The sequence below is a fragment of the Nycticebus coucang genome, chromosome X, assembly GCF_027406575.1.
Source record: "Nycticebus coucang isolate mNycCou1 chromosome X, mNycCou1.pri, whole genome shotgun sequence".
Taxonomy (NCBI): Eukaryota; Metazoa; Chordata; class Mammalia; order Primates; family Lorisidae; genus Nycticebus; species Nycticebus coucang.
The window spans coordinates 54,826,108-54,844,475 of NC_069804.1; the positions used below are offsets into that span (position 1 = coordinate 54,826,108).

Below are 18,368 nucleotides of genomic sequence, written 5' to 3' on the forward strand. Positions count from 1 at the left end.
AGCTCAGTGGGTTGGGAACTTGCTACATGGTATAGGCATAAAAACAGACATATAGATCAATGAAATAGAATTGAGAATCCAGAAATAAACTCATTAAAGACAATTGTGAATAAAATAGACAACTGATTCTTGACAACTGTGCCAAGACCATTCAATAGGAAAACAATAGTTTTTTCAGCAAATGATGCAGGACAGCTGGATATCCACATACAAAAGAATGAAGTCAGACCCCTACCTCACACTACATATAAAAATTAACTCAAAATGGATCTAAGACCTAAATGTAAGAGCTAAAACTATAAAACGTTTTTTAAATTTTTATTTATTTATTTTGCAGTTTTGACCAGGGTCGGGTTTGAACCTGCCACCCTCGGTATATGGGACCAGCACCCTACTCCCTGAGCCACAGGTGCCACCCAACTATAAAAATTTTAGAATAAAACATAAACATAAGTCTTCATGACCTTGGGTTAGGCAGTGGTTTCTTAGACATGACATCTAAAGCATAAGCAGACAAAGGAAAAAATAGATAAACTGGGCTTCATCAAAACTAGAGCTTTTGAATTTTTGTTTTTTTTTTGGTGGGGGCTGGAGTTTGAACCCACCACCTCCGGCATATGGGACCGGCGCCCTACTCCTTGAGCCACAGGTGCCACCCTGAGCTTTTGAATTTCAAAAGACACTTTCAAGAAAGTGAAAAGACAACCTGCAGAATAGAATTAAAAATTTCAAATCACACATCTGTAAAGAGTCTATTATCTAGAATATATAAAGAACACTTACTACTCAAAAACGCAACAAATAAGCCAATTCAAAATAGGTAAAGGAGGGCGGCGCCTGTGGCTCAGTCGGTAAGGCACCGGCCCCATCTACAGAGGGTGGTGGGTTCAAACCCAGCCCTGGCCGAACTGCAACAAAAAAATAGCTGGGCCTGTGGCGGGCACCTGTAGTCCCAGCTACTCGGGAGGCTGAGGCAAGAGAATCGCTTAAGCCCAGGAGTTGGAGGTTGCTGTGAGCTGTGTGATGCCATGGCACTCTACCGAGGGCCATAAAGTGAGACTCTGTCTCTACAAAAAAAAAAAACAAAAAATAGGTAAAGAATTTGAATAGACATTTCTCCAAAGAAGATAAATGGCCAAAAAGCATAATAAAAGATGCCCAACATCAGTGGTAGTCCGGGAAAAGCAAATCAAAACCACAATGAGCGGCCTGGCACAATGGCTCACACCTGTAATCCAAGCACTCTGGAAGGCCGAGGCAGGTAAATTATCTGAGTTCAGGAGTTCCAGACCAGCCTGAGCAAACCAAGACCCCATCTCAACTAAAATTAGAAAAAACTACTTGGGTGTTGTGGCGGGAGCCTGTAGTCGCAGCTACTCAGGAGGCTGAGGCAAGAGGATTGCTGGAGCCCAACAGTTTGAGGTTGCTGTGAGCTATGATGCCACAGCACTTTCCCTAGGGTGACTGAGACTCTATCTCAAGAAAAATAACCAACACAATTAGATACCACTTCATACCCACTAGGGTGTCTATAATCAAAAAAAGGGACAGCAACAGGTTTTGGAGAGAATGTGGCTAAATTGGACCCCTCATACAACTGCTGGGGATGACAGTTTCGCAGTCCTCATAAAATTAAACATGGAATTACCATAAGGCCCCACAAGTCCATTCCTAGTTATATATCCAAGAGAACTGAAAACATATGCCCACATAAAAACTTGTACATGTGCTTGTGTCATGTGGAATGGTAATAAAGGTCATTTTGCATTTTAATGTAAAAAATAAAAACTTTTACATGAATGTTCATAACAGCATTACTCATAATAGCTAAAAATGTCCATCAGTGGATAAATGGATAAGTATATGGTAGTTTCATACAATGTAGTATATTTCAGCCATGAAAAGGAATGAAGTATTGATACATGCTACAACATGAATGAACCTTAAAAACTTCTTGCGAAGCGAAAGAAGACAGCAGTTACAAAAGTCCAGATATTATATGATCGCATTTATATTACATGAAATGTCCAGAACACACAAATCCATAGAGATAAAGAGTAGATTTTTGAGGGACTGGGGAAAGGAGGAAATGGAATGGAGTGTGAATGCTAATAGGTATATGATTTATTTTGGGGAGGGGGTGATGAAAATGTTCTGGAAGTAGATAGTGGATAGTTGCACAACCCTGTGAATACATGCATATAGTATGCATGCTCAGAGGAGATTAATATAAATGTATAAACAATAAATTGTACATTTTTAAAGGGTGAATTTTATGATACGTGAATTACATGTCAATAAAAAGAAAAAGAAGAAGAAAGAAAGAGCAATTGATACACAGAACCTGAAATAATGTCACAGACATACTGAACAAAAGCAGCACATAATGTAGGGTTCCATTTACATGAAGTGCAAAAACAGGCCAAAAAACTCTGGTACCATATGGTGTTTATGGGTACCTACATATGGAGTGGGAGTGAAATCACTCATGAGGAAGATAAACACCAGGCTCAAGGCAGTAGAAGAGGGAAGGGAGATGGAATCAGTGCAAGGAATTCAACTGCATCTGTAATAGAATTTCTTTTAAAAAGCGATCTGAGGGCAGAGCCTGTGGCTCAATGAGTAGGGCGCCAGCCCCATATACCGAGCATGGCAGGTTTGAACCTGGTCCCAGCCAAACTGCAAACAAAAAATAGCTGGGTGTTGTGGCGGGCGCCTGTAGTCCCAGCTACTCGGGAGGCTGAGGCAAGAGAATCGCCTAAGCCCAGGAGTTGGAGATTGCTGTGAGCTGTGATGCCATAGCACTCTACCGAGGGCGACAAAATAAGACTCGGTCTCAAAAAAAAAAAATTAAATTGGGCGGCGCCTGTGGCTCAGTGATCAGGGCGCCGGCCCCATATACTGAGGGTGGCGGGTTCAAACCCGGCCCCGGCCAAACTGCAACAAAAAAATAGCCGGGCGTTGTGATGGGCGCCTGTAGTCCCAGCTACTCGGGAGGCTGAGGCAGGAGAATCGCCTAAGCCCAGGAGTTGGAGGTTGCTGTGAGCTGTGTGACACCACGGCACTCTACCGAGGGCAATAAAGTGAAACTCTGTCTCTAAAAAAAAAAAAAATTTAAATTTAAAAAATAGTGGCCGTGGCTCAGCGCTCATAGCACAGTGGTTATGGTGTCAGCCACATACACCAAGGCTGGCGGGTTTGAATCCAGCCTGGGCCAGCTAAACAACAATGGCAACTGCAACAAGAAATAGCCAGGCACTGTGGTGGGTGCCTGTCCCAGCTACTTGGGAGGCTGAGGCAGGAGAATCGCTTAAGCCCAAGAGTTTGAGGTTCCTGTGAGCTACGATGCCACAGCACTCTACCAAGGGTGACATAGACAGACTTTGTCTCCAAAAAAAAAAAAATATATATATATATATATAGTGGCCAGGCGTGATGACTCACATTTGTAATCCTAGCACTCTGGGAGGTTGATGCTGATGCGGGAGGATTGCTTGAGCTCAGGAGTCTGAGAACAGCATGAAAAAGATCAAGAGCAAGACCCTGTCTCTACCAAAAAAACAACAAAAAAAGCTAGTCGGGTGTTGTGCTGAGCACCTGTAGTCCCAGCTACTTGGGAAGCTGAGGCAAGAGAATAGATCTCTTGAGCCAAAGAGTTTGAGGTTGCAAGAGTTTAAGTTTGCTTTGAGTTCTGATGACACCTCAGCACTCAATCCTAGGGCTACAGAGTGAGACCCTGTCTCAAAAAAAAAAAAAAAAAAAAAGCCGGGCACTGCTCATGCCTGTATGTAATCCCAGCACTTGAGAGTCTGAGGCAAGTGGATATCCTGAGCTCACGCGTTGGAAACCAGCCTGAGCAAGAGTGAGACCACCCCCGTCCCTAAAAAATAGCCAGACATTGTGGCGGGTGCCTGTAGTCCCAGCTACTTGGGAGGCTGAGGCAAGAGGATCACTTGAGCCCAAGAGTTTGAGGTTGCTGTGAGCTAAGACACCATAGCACTCTACTGAGAGTGACCAAGTGAGACTCTGTCTCAAAAAGAAAAAAGGTGTGGTGTTTCACACCTGTAATCCTAGACTCTGGGAAGCTGAGGAAGGAGAAACACTTGAGCTCAGGAGTTCAAGACCAGTCTGAGCAATCTCTACTAAAAAACAGAAAAATAAGCCGAGTATTGTGGCTGGCACCTATAGTCCCAGCTACTCAGAAGGCTGAGGCAGAAGTGTCACTTGAACCCAAGTATCTGAGGTTGCTTGCTGTGAACTAGCCTGACATCATGGCACTCTAGTCTCGGCAACAAAGTGAGATTCTGTCTCAAAAAAAAAAAAAAAAAAATGGCAGCTCAGCGCCCATAGCACAGTGGTTACAGCGCCAGCCACATACACCTAAGGTGGCAGGTTCGAACCTGGCCCAGGCCAGCTAACCAAGAATGACAACTTCAACAAAAAGTAGCCAGGCACTGTGGCAGGTGCTTGTAGTCCCAGCTACTCAGGAGGCTGAGGCAAGAGAATCACTTAAGCCCAGGGGTCTGAGGTTGCTGTAAGCTGTGATGCCATAGCACTCTACCGAGGGTGACATAGTGAGACTCTGTCTCAAAAAAAAAGAAAAAAGGCTAAGCATGATATCTCAGAGGAAGGAGAATCACATGAGCCCAGGAGTTTCAGACAGATCTGGCAAAACAGTAAGAGGCGAAAAAAGTTTTAAAACTTAGCTAGGCATTGTGGCAGTGGCCTGTAGTCCTAGCTATTCCTTGCGAGGCTGAGGCAGGGGGATCGTTTGAGCCCAGGAGTTTGAGGCTATAGTGAGCTAATGATTGTCCCACTATACTCTAGGCTGGGTAGCAGAGACTTTGTCTTTAAAAAAAAGAAAGAAAGAAAGAAAGAAACAGTTTGGTCCTGAGGGCAAACATTTCACTCCTTAGCCAGGTTTTGATTGATGTTTCAGTGCTACTGACAATGAGGTGAATTGGGATCCATCTCCATCCTGGTGGATTCCATGTCCAAAAGAGGCATAAAGAATCCAAATGTCATGGGGTTGGACCAAGTAGGGACTCTAGAATCCCAGAGATGCCCAGAGGGAGGAAGCCAGTGGGAAGGCTTCCAGGAAGAGAGGACATTGAAGCTGAGTCTCAAATGGAGACCTGACAGAGAGGACATGCCATCCCGGACACCACACCCCCGCCCTCGCCCTTGTCTTCCCCAAAGCCTGGCCCTGGCCCCCGGTGATTCCCTTATCTGCCCACTCCCAGCTGCCTCCCTGCTGGCTGAACGGTCACCGCAAACTTCTGGGCCTGTGTCCTCTCCACGGCGTGGGGGAGGGAATGGCGAGAAGCCTGGCCTCAGAGCCTCCGTGTTTCTAGCTCTTGATGCAGGCAGGACTCTGAGGCACCCCACTTCTCCACCCGTGACTTCTCTTCCTGAGCCCTTTGACCCCTTCAGGAAGGAAAAATTTAGGTGTGAGTCCAGCAGCTAAACCCTAGCCTTAGATATGCCTCTAGCCTGCCCTCCCCTAAGAGGACAGATTTCCCTACCTCGCCCCCAACATTGCAACTGCTCTTTTTTTTCTTTCTTTCTTTCTTTTCTTTTCTTTTTTCTTTTTCTTTTTTTTTTTTTTGAGACAGCGTCTCAAGCTGTAGCCCTGGGTAGAGTGCCGTGGCATCATAGCTCCTAGCAACCTCCAACTCCTGGGCTTAAGCGATTCTCTTGCCTCAGCCTCCCAAGTAGCTGGGACTATAGGCACCTGCCACAACACCCGACTATTTTTTGGTTGTAGTTGTCATTGTTGTTTGGCAGGCCCATGCTGGATTTGAACCCGCCAGCTCTGGTGTATGTGGCTGGTGCCTTAGCCACTTGAGCCACAAGCGCTGAGCCTGCAACTGCTGTTTCTAATAAAATAACAAGGATGAGAGTTACCAATTGCAGTTGACACCATTTATGGTGTGCCAGGCAAGCCCTGTACTGAGTGGTTACATCTCCACCTGTGTGTGTGGTGGGTCTATGATTACACCCATCTTCCAGGTGAAGAAACTGAAGCTCAGTTGGCTTCAAGGGTGGCTTGCCCAGGAATCATATACCAAATCAGTGTCAGAGTTGAGCCAAGAACCTGGGGCCGTGGACGATCATCTTCATTTCTCTGTACCTACTCCTAGTCTGGAAGATGGGGGTGATTATACACACTTATGTCACAAGGACCTCATGAGAATGGGATAAAATGATGTGTGGAGAGCACTTAGCACAGTGCCTGGGGTCAGTCAGCAAATAATGCTGCTGCTGTATTATTAGTATAGTAATGATAGTAAAAGTATTTGTATCAGAATTAGTATTAGTATTATATTTATTGTAGTTGTCAGAATGGTTTTAGAATTAGTATTAGTAATAACAATAATAGTGTTAGATTAGAATTATCATTAGCATTAGATTAGTATTGCTATCATTACTCGAATTAATATGTTCTTATAGAAGTAGAGAGTGGAGGCTCAGCACCTGTGGCTCAAGCGGCTGAGGAGCCAGCCACATACACCTAAGCTAGTCAGTTCGAGTCCAGCCCAGGCCTGCCAAACAACAATGATGGCTGTAACCAAAAAATAGCCCGGTGTTGTGGAGGGTGCCTGTAGTCCCAGCTACTTGGGAGGTGGAGGCAGGAGAATCGCTTGAGCCCAGGAGTTGGAGGCTGCTGTGAGCTGTAATGCCACAGCACTCTACCCAGGGCAACAGCTTGAGGCTCCGTATCAAAAAAAAAAAAAAAAAGTAGAGAGTGGAGTAACCAGAGCACACAGAGGGTTGGGAGTGTCCAACCACACACGCTGGACTGTGTTGTCTGACCACCTCTGAGGTGCACAGGTTGGTCAGTGGGTGCAAAGCTACAATTAAGAAGAATAAGTTCTGGTGTTCTATTACATAGTAGGATGACTAGAGTTAACAAAACTGTACTGTATATTTCCAAATAGGAGAAGAGGATTATCAATGTTCTCGCAAAGAAATGATAAACGTTTGGGCAGTGCCTATGGCTCAGTGAGTAGGGTGCCAGCTCCATATACCGAGGGTGGCAGGTTCAAACCCAGCCCCGGCCAAACTGCAACAACAACAAAAAAATAGCCGGTGTTGTGGCAGGCACCTGTAGTCCCAGCTACTTGGGAGGCTGAGGCAAGAGAATCGCCTAAGCCCAAGAGATGGAGGTTGCCGTGAACTGTGACACCATGGCACTCAACCAAGGGTGACAAAGTGAGACTCTGTCTCTAAAAAAAAAAAAAAGAAATGGGGCAGTGCCTGTGGCCCCATTGGCGGGGCGCCGGCCCCATATACCGAGGGTGGCGGGTTCAAACCTGACCTCGGCCAAATTGCAACAAAAAATAGCTGGGCGTTGTGGCGGGCGCCTGTAGTCCCAGCTGCTCAGGAGGCTGAGGCAAGAGAATCGCCTTAAACCCAGGAGTTGGAGGTTGCTGTGAGCTGTGATGCCACGGCACTCTACCGAGGGCCATAAAGTGAGACTCTGTCTCTACAAAAAAAAAAAAAAAAAAAGAAATGATAAACGTTTAAGATGATGGATATGCTCATTACTCTGACTTGATCATTACACAATGTATACATATATTAAAATATCACATTGTACCCCATAATATATACAATTATGTGCTTATCATAAATGTAAAGAAATACAATAAAATTAGTATCAATGTTAGAAATAATATTGGTATTACTCTTGGGATAAGCATACTATTAGCATTAGTACTAGAAGTAGTAGTAGGGTTAGCTAGAAAGGTCTAAGTGTTATCCCTCATATACAAGAAGTACTCGATACAATAAACAAATAATACTTAATATTTGATGAGATTTCAGATTTAAGTAAGTTAAAAATCACTTCACATAGTGTAAAACTCTTCAGTTTCCTCAGTCACCCTATGGAGTACTTACTATTATTACCCCATTTGTACAGATGAGGAGCTGAAGTCCAGAGAGGAGAGTAACTTGCTCAAGGTTGGTGATTAGAGGATGGGCTGGCTCCAGGGTCCGTGTCCTGAAACTATTGCCACTTAAGTCAGAGGTGTCCATGTTGCTGTTCTCACTGTTGAGGACTCAGCACGGGTGTGGCACACAGCAGCCCAATGCATAGGAAGTCCATGGGCTTGCTCTTGGTCCTCCCAAAACTTCATTTTACACATGAGGACACCGAGACTCAGAGAGCTAAGATGAGAATGGTAAACTCCCTCTGGTGTGGGCCTGTGGGCAAGTGGATCCCACTGACTGGGGCTCCTGCCTTACCCTCTACTCTTTATATGTCTCTGTCTTCCCCACCTGTAGAATGAATGGGCAGTCAGGAGAGCTCCCTGTCTCATGGAGTTCCAGGTCCATGATGACTTGAGGGTCTTACTCTCTGCCCTGTGGGGATCAAACTTGGACACTTACTGTCAGATGATTTCATGCAGAAAAGGTGCTCAGAACAGTCTAGGCACAGGCCTATGTCAGTGTAAGACACTGTAGTTGTTGTTGTTAATATCTGGGGGAGGTGGGAGGGCGGGAGTGTGAGGACTGAGGTACAGAGGCCCAGCAATCCCCTGGGGGGGTCCCTCTCAGTGGACTAAGGATAGAGCCACAGGCTATGTCAATCCACAACCCCTGTTGTACCTGCCCAGGGCTTACCTCAGTCTACCACCTGGGGTCTCATGGGTTTCCTCTGAGACACTATCTCTGAATATCTCTGTCTCTGCCTCTTCTCTACAGCACTGTCTCTGTCCTGCTCCCTAGTTTCTCCACCTGCGTCCTTGGCCTCTGTTCCTTTCAGTTTTTATCTATCACATTCTGTCCATCTCTCTCTTATTCTCTCTTTGCCTCTATGTAACTGTCTCTGGTTCTCTCTTTTTGCTCTCTCTGTACCTCCTTCCACCTCTCTACCTCTTTATTTGCCTTTGTCACTCTCCAGTTTCCCCATTTCTATGTCTCTCTGCCTTTCTCTGTCTCTGTCTCTCCCTCTCTCCTTCCTAGCCCTATTCTACTTCTTGAAGACCCACAGAGGAACCAATCCTGGGTCCCATCTCAGATTCCCTCTTCCAAGGCAGCATGGCAGGCAAAAAGTTGAGGCCACTGTCCCTGGATGTCCCCCCAACCCCCATCCAGAGACAGCCTGTTACTGCAGCAGAGCCAACAGCCACAGTCGCCTCTATCTGATAAGACTTATCTGCTGCCCCAGCGCAGGCCGGAGCTGGAGCTGGCGTAAGCCCAGTGGGGCACTGAGTGAATGTGCCCCTGCCTCCTGCCACCACTTTCCTGGCCCCTGGGCTGGGCCTGGATAGTAAAAGTGTCCTACAGGCTCTGGTTCAAATCCCACTGAACCTCTCTGAGCCTCCTTCTCCTCACCTGCAAAATGGGTACAGCCACATCCCTCCTCTTCCTGAAGCCAGAAGGACTCACTACATAAAGGCCTTGTCCACACTTGGCCCAGCACACAACAGGGCCTTCACTCACTGGAAAGCCCAGTGGAGTGATGAAACTATATCTGCTATTTTCATTTATCTTGGTTTCAGCCCATTTCACTTGTCTAGACACTGAAGTTCATGGGAGCCCAAGTCAAGCTGTATCCAAGAATCCATAAAGTGGGCAGGTGGGGTGAAGGAGGGCCCCCAGTGCCCAAGAGGTGCCCCATGATTGGGGGCCCACCCCCTCCCCTGAACTGCCCCACCCACTGGGGCACCAGCCACTCCCTGGGGAGGACAGAGGAAGGTGAGGGAGGGAGTAAGGGAGGGAGGAGGAGAGCCTCAAAGGCCAAGGCCAGCCAGGACACCCCCTGGGATCACACTGAGCTCACCACATCCCCAAGGCAGCTGAACCCTCCGCACCAACCCACCCAGGTCAGTCTCAACCCTGAATGAGTCCCTAGCACGGCAAAACCTGGGCCTATTGCCCCTGCCTCATGGCTATCCCCCCAGCCTGCTCCAGACTCTTCAACTTACCGCTGGTCTCCAAAGTGTTGGCCACCCCTGAACCCCTTCATAGCTCCTCAGACCCGCCTCTGTCTTTCCAATCCCCACCTCTACCCCAACTCTATCCCCCAAACCCACTTCCCTGCACTCTTGCCAAGATATCTGTCTCCTGATCCCTTCATTCCCCATAGCCCCAGGTCTGTCTCCCCTAAACATTAACTTTGCTCCCAAAATATGCCTTCATTCTCCCAACTCCTTCCTCTGCCCCAAATTTGATTGCTACTCACCCAAACTTGTCTGTCTCCCTGATTCTCCCTAAAACCTCACTTTCGCTCCCTAAGGCTATGTCTTCTCCCAAACTCCTTATCTGCTCTACAACACTCTTGTCTCTGTCCCAAACACCCATCAAACCCTAGCTCCATCCTGTTACACTCATCTCTGCTTCTCAAACCCCATATTTGTTCGACTTCTGAATTCCAAAAACTCTCTCTCCCAACTCTCTTCCTGCTCACCAAAATGTCTTTGTCACCCCAAACACTAAGTTTACTCTCCAAAATCTGTTCGGCAGCATGAACCTTCATGTCTGCCTTCCCTAAACCCAGTCCTAGCCCTAAAACATGCCTCTCTCTCTGAATACCTCTGACCCTACAACTTTCTGTACCCCAATTCTATCTTGGCTTCTCAAACTTCTCCTGTGCTCCTACTTCTCTAATCCCCAACCATTTATCTATCCACCCAAACTGACCTTTGACTCCTAACTTCCATGCCTCTTCTGGCAAAATTTTTGGATTCCCCAAACTTTTTGTGATCCTCAGAATCCATCTCCTTCTCCCAAACTACTTTTCAACTTGATCTCTGACTCTCAAACTTCACTTCTGATTACCCAACCTCAACTCTGTTTTCCCAACCTACTCCTAAGCCAGTATGTGCCTCTGAACTTCCAAGCTTGTCTCTGCTTCTCAAACCTCATATCTACTTCCCCCAAACTCCATGACTATGCCCCAAACTTCTCCCTGACTCAACCCCCAAACTGACCTTTGAACTCCACCTCCATGCCCCTAAGCCCCATATCTGGTCCCTCGACAACCCCACGAGACCCTCTCTTGAAGGTTGGGATTGGGGTGTTACCTGGGGTGAGGGGCTGGGGCCGAGGGAGAGTGGAGGGTGCCGGGCTGCTGCCTGCCGCTACCGTTGGGGCAGCACTTACTCTTGTGGGGCAGCTGATAAGGAGCTTTCATATCCCCCAGCCTCGAGATAAACTTTATCTCTGTCCGGAGAGTGATAACTGGGGATGGGGGGTGGGCCCCTGCTCACAGGAGGGGTGGGCAGCCCTGGACCCATCAAGGTGCAAGGTGCCTAGGTAAAGGGCAGAAGTACTGGGAGGAGATTATGGGGGTAAGGTGAGAATGAGGGGATAGTAGTGACAGAAAGAGAGCAAGAGACACAGTGAGACAGAGAGAGAAGGGAGAGAAAACCGAGGGGGAGAAAGAGATGGAAAAAAAGAGCAAGAGACAAATGAGACATGAAGAGAAACAGAGACTCAAACAAAGAGTAAGAGACAGAGATAGAAGAAAAGCAAGAGGAGGATCTAGGAGCAGAAATAGAGAGTGAGAGCAAGACCCACAGATAGGCAAGTGGAGAGACAGAAACTAAGAAATAATTACAGACAGGAAAAAAGGAGATGGAGAATGAGACAGAAGGCATGATGGAGAAGCAAAACATCTGTCCAGGCGGAGATGGCAGGAACCTGGGGCTGAGAAGGCATTGGTAGTGGGCACATCTGCACCTGCCTCTTCCCCAGCATCACCCCAAGCCTGGGCCCACCCCTTAGCCTGTCTACACAATGGGTCACTTAGGAAAGGGTGAGGGACCTTCTACTCCATCTCTATCATTTCACCCTACAGACAGGGATGCTGGGCAGTCAGGGCCAAGGGGAAAGGTTGCCGACTCCTTGTCCTGGGCTATGTGGTTGGGTATGGATATAGGAGTAATAAAAGAGGCATGGAAACAAGGTCCGAGTGCACAAAGAGAGGGGAATTGAGGGAAGAGACAAACAGGAAAAGAGTTGGAGAGATACAAAGATGTATAGAGAGATACAAGTTTCCACTGGGAAAAATGAGAGTAACAGAGAGAGATACATAGAACTGAGAAAATGAGAGAGGAAAAAAAGATAAAAAGATAGAAATAAAGATGGAAAGACAGGAAAAGAGGGGAAAACATGAAACATTTACAAAAGCACAGAGAGAGAGAGAGAAAGGATAAGATATATCACAGAGGGCGGTGCCTGTGGCTCAGTGAGTAGGGCGCCAGCCCCATATGCCGAGGGTGGCGGGTTCAAACTCAGCCCCGGCCAAACTGCAACCAAAAAATAGCCGGGCGTTGTGGCGGGCGCCTGTAGTCCCAGCTGCTCGGGAGGCTGAGGCAAGAGAATCGCGTAAGCCCAAGAGTTAAGAGGTTGCTGTGAGCCGTGTGACGCCACGGCACTCTACCCAAGGGCGGTACAGTGAGACTCTGTCTCTACAAAAAAAAAAAAGATATATCACAGAAGCACAGAAAGATAGGGGAGAGATACAGAGTCCGGGGAGAAGAGATGCAGAGGGACACAGAAAGACAGAGACACATATAAGGCAAGACAGAAGCAAAGGGCCATCTCAAAGGTCTTAGCTCAGCCACTATCACTACCTCCAATATAGCAGATGGGGAAACTGAGGCCTGGGAATGGTGGGAATTGAAGAGGCCTGAAAGCAGAACTATGGGAGGCCTCTCCAGAGGCGAGGGTATGGGTATGAGCACCTCCCACTTGTCACTCTCTTCAGAGGAAGCCAGTGGCCTTGGGGTGATTTCAAAAGTTGGGCGGGGATGGCAGAGATAAGCAGTGAGGGGTAGTGACCCCCCCATGGAGCAGGGAGGAACTGAGGGGGCCCTCTGCCTACAGACCTAACGGAGGTGGGGGAGGGAGTCAAGCCGGAAACCATGGGGTTTCTGAGAAAGTCAGAGGGCAAGATGCAACCGATAGGGATGAAGTTGGGGAGCACAAGAGGGTGAACCCCAACGTCCTGGTGGAAGAGACCAAGGGGTTCAAGGGACCTCTGGTTCTGCACCCCATCCTGCCCCACCTAGACACTTTTAGGGGGGAGGAGAGGAAGGATGGAAGCAGGGGGAGAATAAGGAGAGGAAGGCGGGAGCAGGGGAGAAGGAGACAAGGGATGGGAGAAAAGGATGCGGTAAAAGGGAGAAGGGGCAGAAGTTGCAGAAGATGGAAAGGAGGATGTTGGAGGAGGAGGATGGATAAGAAGATAACAAAGAAAAAGGAGAGGAGAGGGAAGAGAAGGAAAGGACCACAAGAAGAGAAGAGAATGAGGAGGAGGAAAGAGAAGTGGAGGAGTAGATGCAGAAAGGGGAAGAAGATAAGGTGGATGAAAGAGCGGGAGAAAGGCTGAAGAGACAGAGGAAGAGAAAAGGGGTAAAGGGAGATTAGAAGGAGAAGGGACAGAAGAATGAGGCAGGAGAGGAAAGAAAAGGAAGGGGGAAGAGGAGGAAGAAGAAGAGGAGTTGAGTGAGAGGAGGGAACAGAAAGATGGGAGGAAAAGAAATGAGAGAAGAGGAAGAAGAGAGGGTAGCAGTGGAGAGTAGATGAAGAGGGTGGGGTGGGAGGGGATAAAAGACAAACAGGGCAAGAGGAGGAGAATGGGGAAGACATGAAAGTCAGAGAACAGAGTAGAAGACAAGGGGGCGATGCAGGAAAGGGAAGGGAGAGGGAGCAAGAGAGAAGGTGAGGAGGAATAGGGAGGTGGGAAGCAGGAATATGGAGACTGAGGAGACGGAGCAGGAGGTAGGGAAGGAAAAGGGACAGGTGGAAGGAAGTGGGGAGAGGAGGACCTCTGTGTCTAAGGATCCCTCCTGTCCTCACAGGCTAAACCCCAGAGGCCCCATGGATTTCCCTGGCTTGGGAGCCCTGGGGACCTCAGAGTCCCTGCCGCAATTTGTGGATCCTGCCTTAGTATCCTCAACACCAGAGTCAGGGGTCTTCTTCCCCTCTGGGTCAGAGGGCTTGGACGCAGCAGCCTCCTCCACCGCTCCGAGCACAGCCACTGCTGCAGCTGCTGCACTGGCCTACTACAGGGATGCTGAGGCCTACAGACACTCCCCAGGTAACTCCATTGGGTGGCTGTCTTAACACTGGCTGGATGTTGTTGGGGTTGCCATGGAAATCCTTAGCTAGGTCAAAATCCCACTAGGAGGTCTTCTTGGAAATGGCCAGAAGCTTTTCCTATGGAAGTGTGACCACTTTCCCTAGTTAAGTCCAGACCAGGGAATTCCAATGTTCTTTAACCTGCTCCATTGGAGCAACCATATTGAGAAGCAATACTGGAAGTTACGTGGTGGTTGCCATAGCTGTCAAGTGATCCGTGGGGTTCCAAATCCCAGTAGTCATCCTCAAAGCTCACTTGGAAATGGTTGGAGGTACTGTAGACGCCATAGTGGCTAATGGGGTTCAGGATCCAGGAGTCACCCAATGGCCAGCAGTTGTCAGGGTAACCTGTGGAAAAGTTGGCATGTGCCACCACACCTTGTGATAGGATTTTTTGTTTTGTATTCTATGGGGCACTATGTCAGTAGTTCTCAACTCTCAAGGACTTGTGGGAGTGAGGCACCTCAGGGTGCTGGAGCTGTTGGGCACCATTGTACCCTGAAAGCAGAATGACTCTAGACTGATCTCTTCTTTCCTCCTTCTTTCCCCTACTCCCACAATAGTCTTTCAGGTATACCCATTGCTCAACTGTATGGATGGAATTCCAGGGGGCTCACCATATGCTGGCTGGGCCTACAGCAAGACAGGGCTGTATCCTGCCTCAACTGTGTGTCCCACCCGTGAAGACTCTCCTCCCCAGGACCTGGAAGATCCAGATGGGAAAAGCAGCACCAGCTTCCTAGAGACCTTGAAGACAGAGCGGCTGAGTCCAGACCTCTTGACCTTAGGGCCTGCACTGCCTCCATCACTCCCTGTCCCCAGCAGTGCTTATGGGGGCCCCGAATTTTCCAGTACCTTTTTTTCTTCCACCGGGAGCCCTCTCAATTCAGCAGCCTATTCCTCTCCCAAACTTCGTGGAACCCTGCCCCTGCCCCCTTGTGGTAAGAGTCTTAAAAAGGAACAGGGAGGTTAAGGTTGGAAGCAACCCAAGGCAAAGTTGAGCTTAGTCTGGCCCCTTCTCCCACTCTTTTTACCCCACCAGAGGCCAGGGAGTGTGTGAACTGTGGAGCAACAGCCACTCCACTGTGGAGGAGGGATAGAACAGGCCACTACCTGTGCAATGCCTGTGGCCTCTACCACAAGATGAATGGACAAAACAGGCCCCTCATCCGGCCCAAGAAGCGCTTGGTAAGACCACAGGCCTGCCTTACCTTATATAGTTCTACTGTTCTCAGCCTGTACAGGAATACCTCTCCTCACAGCACACAGGACCCTTGTCCTCATACTTATAGGAAACTACTGCCTGCCTCCCTGCATAGGAACTCCTGTCCTCACACCATAAAGAAACCCTTGCCTTCATCCTATACAAGAAAATCTTCTTATCCTGTATAGAGATCCTTGCCCTCAGTCTGCATAGGAACCCTAGGAGGGGTCCTCAAACTTTTTAAACAGGGGGCCAGTTCACTGTCCCTCAGACTGTTGGAGGGCTGGACTACAGTTTAAAAAAAAAAAAAAAAAACTATGAACAAATTCCTATGTACACTGCACATATCTTATTTTGAAGTAAAAAAAAAAAGCGGGAACAAATACAATCACACCACCTCATGTGGCCTGTGGGCCGTAGTTTGAGGACCCCTGCGTGTAGAGGAACTCTTCCCCCTTTTGCCATATAGGAACTTCTCCTCCTGTCCTATACAGGGATCCTGTCTATAGAGACATTCAACTTACACTTGTAGGCTTCAAACAGGAACACTTGTCCTCAAACCATACAGACCTCTGTCCTCACCCTACACAACAGTGTTTCATCCTTGGCTTCACATTGGAATCATCCTGGGTCCCTTCCTCTAGATGTGCTGGTTTAATTGGACTGCTGTGCTGCTATTGATTCTGATACATGGCCAAAGTTGACAACATAGTACCCCATAGAATATAAAACAAAAAACCCCTGTCACAGGGTGTGGTGGCACAAGCCTGTAGTCCCATCTACTCAGGAGGCTGAGGCAGGGAAGATTACTTGAGCCCAGGAGTTTGAGGTTATAGTAAGCTATGCTAACACCATGGCACTCCAGCCTTGATGACAGATATAGACCTCTCATCTCAAAAAAAAAGTCAAATAAAAACCTATCCCTAGCATCACCCTGTAAATGCCTCTGTCCTCACCCTGTAGAGAAACCCTGCCTTCAATCTGACCCTCACCTCTTGGGTCCTCCTGGAAGGCCCTGTGAGTCCCTAACCCCCACTTCTACCCACCCCAGGCCACTGATCTCACATCCTCTCACCCCTCCCCCCAGATTGTCAGCAAACGGGCAGGTACTCAGTGTACCAACTGCCAGACAACCACAACGACACTGTGGCGGAGAAATGCCAGTGGAGACCCTGTGTGCAATGCCTGCGGCCTCTACTACAAGCTACACCAGGTGACACCCTGCCCCTCAGGACCACTCATCCACTTTCTCTGTCCTCACACCCTTCCCCTCCACTCTGTTCCTGTTCCACCCTGAGCCTCTTCTCTTCCCATTTCCATCTCCTTCTCCCTCCCCCTTCCTTCTCACTCTTCCTTCCTCCTCTATGCCTCCCCTTCTCTTCCCTCCTCCCTCTTCCCTTCTCCAGTCCTTCCACATTCTCCTCTTCCCTCCTTCTCCTTCCTCCCTTCCACTCCCTCCTCTTTTCCCTCTTCTCTGCCTTCTTCTCCCTCCTCCATCCACTATCTTCTTCCTCCTCCCCACCTCCAGTCCCCATCTAACTCCAATTCTCCTGATCTAGACCTTGGGAAGCTCCTATGTAGTATCAGCCTTAAAGGTTTTCCCAAGCTCAGGGCCTCACAGCCTCAGGATTCCTTGGGACAATATCTGTGCCTCACTCCTCTAAGTCCTTGAACCAATTTTGTATTCTTAAAGAAATGGGGTGGGTGGGCGGCGCCTGTGGCTCAGTGAGTAGGGCGCTGGCCCCATATGCCGAGGGTGGTAGGTTCAAACCCGGCCCCTGCCAAACTGCAACAAAAAAATAGCCAGGCGTTGTGGCGGGCGCCTGTAGTCCCAGCTGCTTGGGAGGCTGAGGCAAGAGAATCGTGTAAGCCCAAGAGTTAGAGGTTGCTGTGAGCCGTGTGACGCCACGATACTCTACCCGAGGGCGGTACAGTGAGACTCTGTCTCTACCAAAAAAAAAAAAAAAAAGAAAAAAAGAAATGGGGTGGAGAAGGGTCCCTGGTTGAGACACAAGTGGAGGTCTAGAGTTGGGAAACACTGTGGCCTTCCTTTTGGCAGGTGAACCGACCACTGACCATGAGGAAGGATGGTATTCAGACTCGAAACCGCAAAGCATCTGGAAAAGGGAAAAAGAAACGGGGGTCAAGTCTAGGAGGTACAGGAGCAACAGAAGGACCACCTAGTGGCTTCATGGTAGTAGCTGGGGGCAGTGGTAGTGGGAATTGTGGGGAGGTGACCTCTGGCTTGACACTGGGCCCCCCAGGTACTGCCCATCTCTACCAAGGCCTGGGCCCCATGGTGCTGTCGGGGCCTGTCAGCCACCTCATGCCTTTTCCTGGACCCCTGCTGGGCTCACCCACAGGCTCTTTCCCCACAGGCTCTGTGCCTTCCACCACCAACACCACTGTGGTAGCTCCACTCAGCTCATGAGGACATGGAGTGTGGCCTCAGGGGCAGGGCTGGTGTCCCCCTCCTCTCTTGTAGCCAGCAGTATGGTCAACCCAACCCACTGGGCCCCAGACACATCCTGGGCTGGATCTTCAAAGATTTGTAAAATAAAACCACCAAAGCCCTGAAATTGAAGGTGTGAGTCTATGTGACTGAATAAATGGGAGAATTTGGTGGGGTGTGTAGCAGTGTCTGTGGCTCTTTGATGACAAAGTAGAGCTGCAACATATGACCATGTGAGGCTGGTGAGAAGGCATGTACAATACTTCATGATTGAGAGTTATGATGAGCAACTTCAACAGTATATATGAAATTTCTTGTGACACCATTTGGGTGGTTCCATATATCACGGTGAGAGACAGCATGGGGCCTGCTAACTATGGGGGTGATACTAGGTGCCAGAGCATGTGACAAGGAAACATGTGGGGCTGTGGTGCAGCTGGGCACAACAGATCTTTGAGACAGTGCGACAGCATATGCACTGGGCATAGGATCTAACCAATAAATATTTTTGAAATGCTGAACAAGAGCTGTGTATAACTGTGTGGAGCCATTAACAGTGTGACTGTGATGATGTATATGTCCCAATGTCTTTGTTGATCAGGTAATATTTTC

The 18,368-nt window shown here is 48.5% G+C and overlaps 1 protein-coding gene across 1 annotated transcript; it reads left to right on the top strand.

Moving 5' to 3' along the window:
- Positions 1-9,703: 9,703 nt before the first annotated feature.
- On the top strand, positions 9,704-17,883 carry GATA1 (GATA binding protein 1). The gene is made up of 6 exons (XM_053580781.1): positions 9,704-9,836; positions 13,821-14,059; positions 14,664-15,041; positions 15,143-15,288; positions 16,392-16,517; positions 17,364-17,883. The coding sequence occupies exons 2-6, from the start codon at positions 13,840-13,842 to the stop codon at positions 17,733-17,735; spliced, it is 1,242 nt and encodes a 413-aa protein (XP_053436756.1). The 5' UTR covers positions 9,704-9,836; positions 13,821-13,839; the 3' UTR covers positions 17,736-17,883.
- Positions 17,884-18,368: the final 485 nt, after the last annotated feature.

What these genes read in the sequence shown, in the direction of transcription:
- GATA1 (XM_053580781.1), top strand. Translation starts at nt 13,840, where the DNA reads ATGGATTTCCCTGGCTTGGGAGCCCTGGGGACCTCAGAGTCCCTGCCG. An exon ending in GGCCTACAGACACTCCCCAG is followed by an intron (nt 14,060 to 14,663) that starts GTAACTCCATTG and finishes CTCCCACAATAG; the next exon opens with TCTTTCAGGTATACCCATTG. An exon ending in TCTACTACAAGCTACACCAG is followed by an intron (nt 16,518 to 17,363) that starts GTGACACCCTGC and finishes TCCTTTTGGCAG; the next exon opens with GTGAACCGACCACTGACCAT.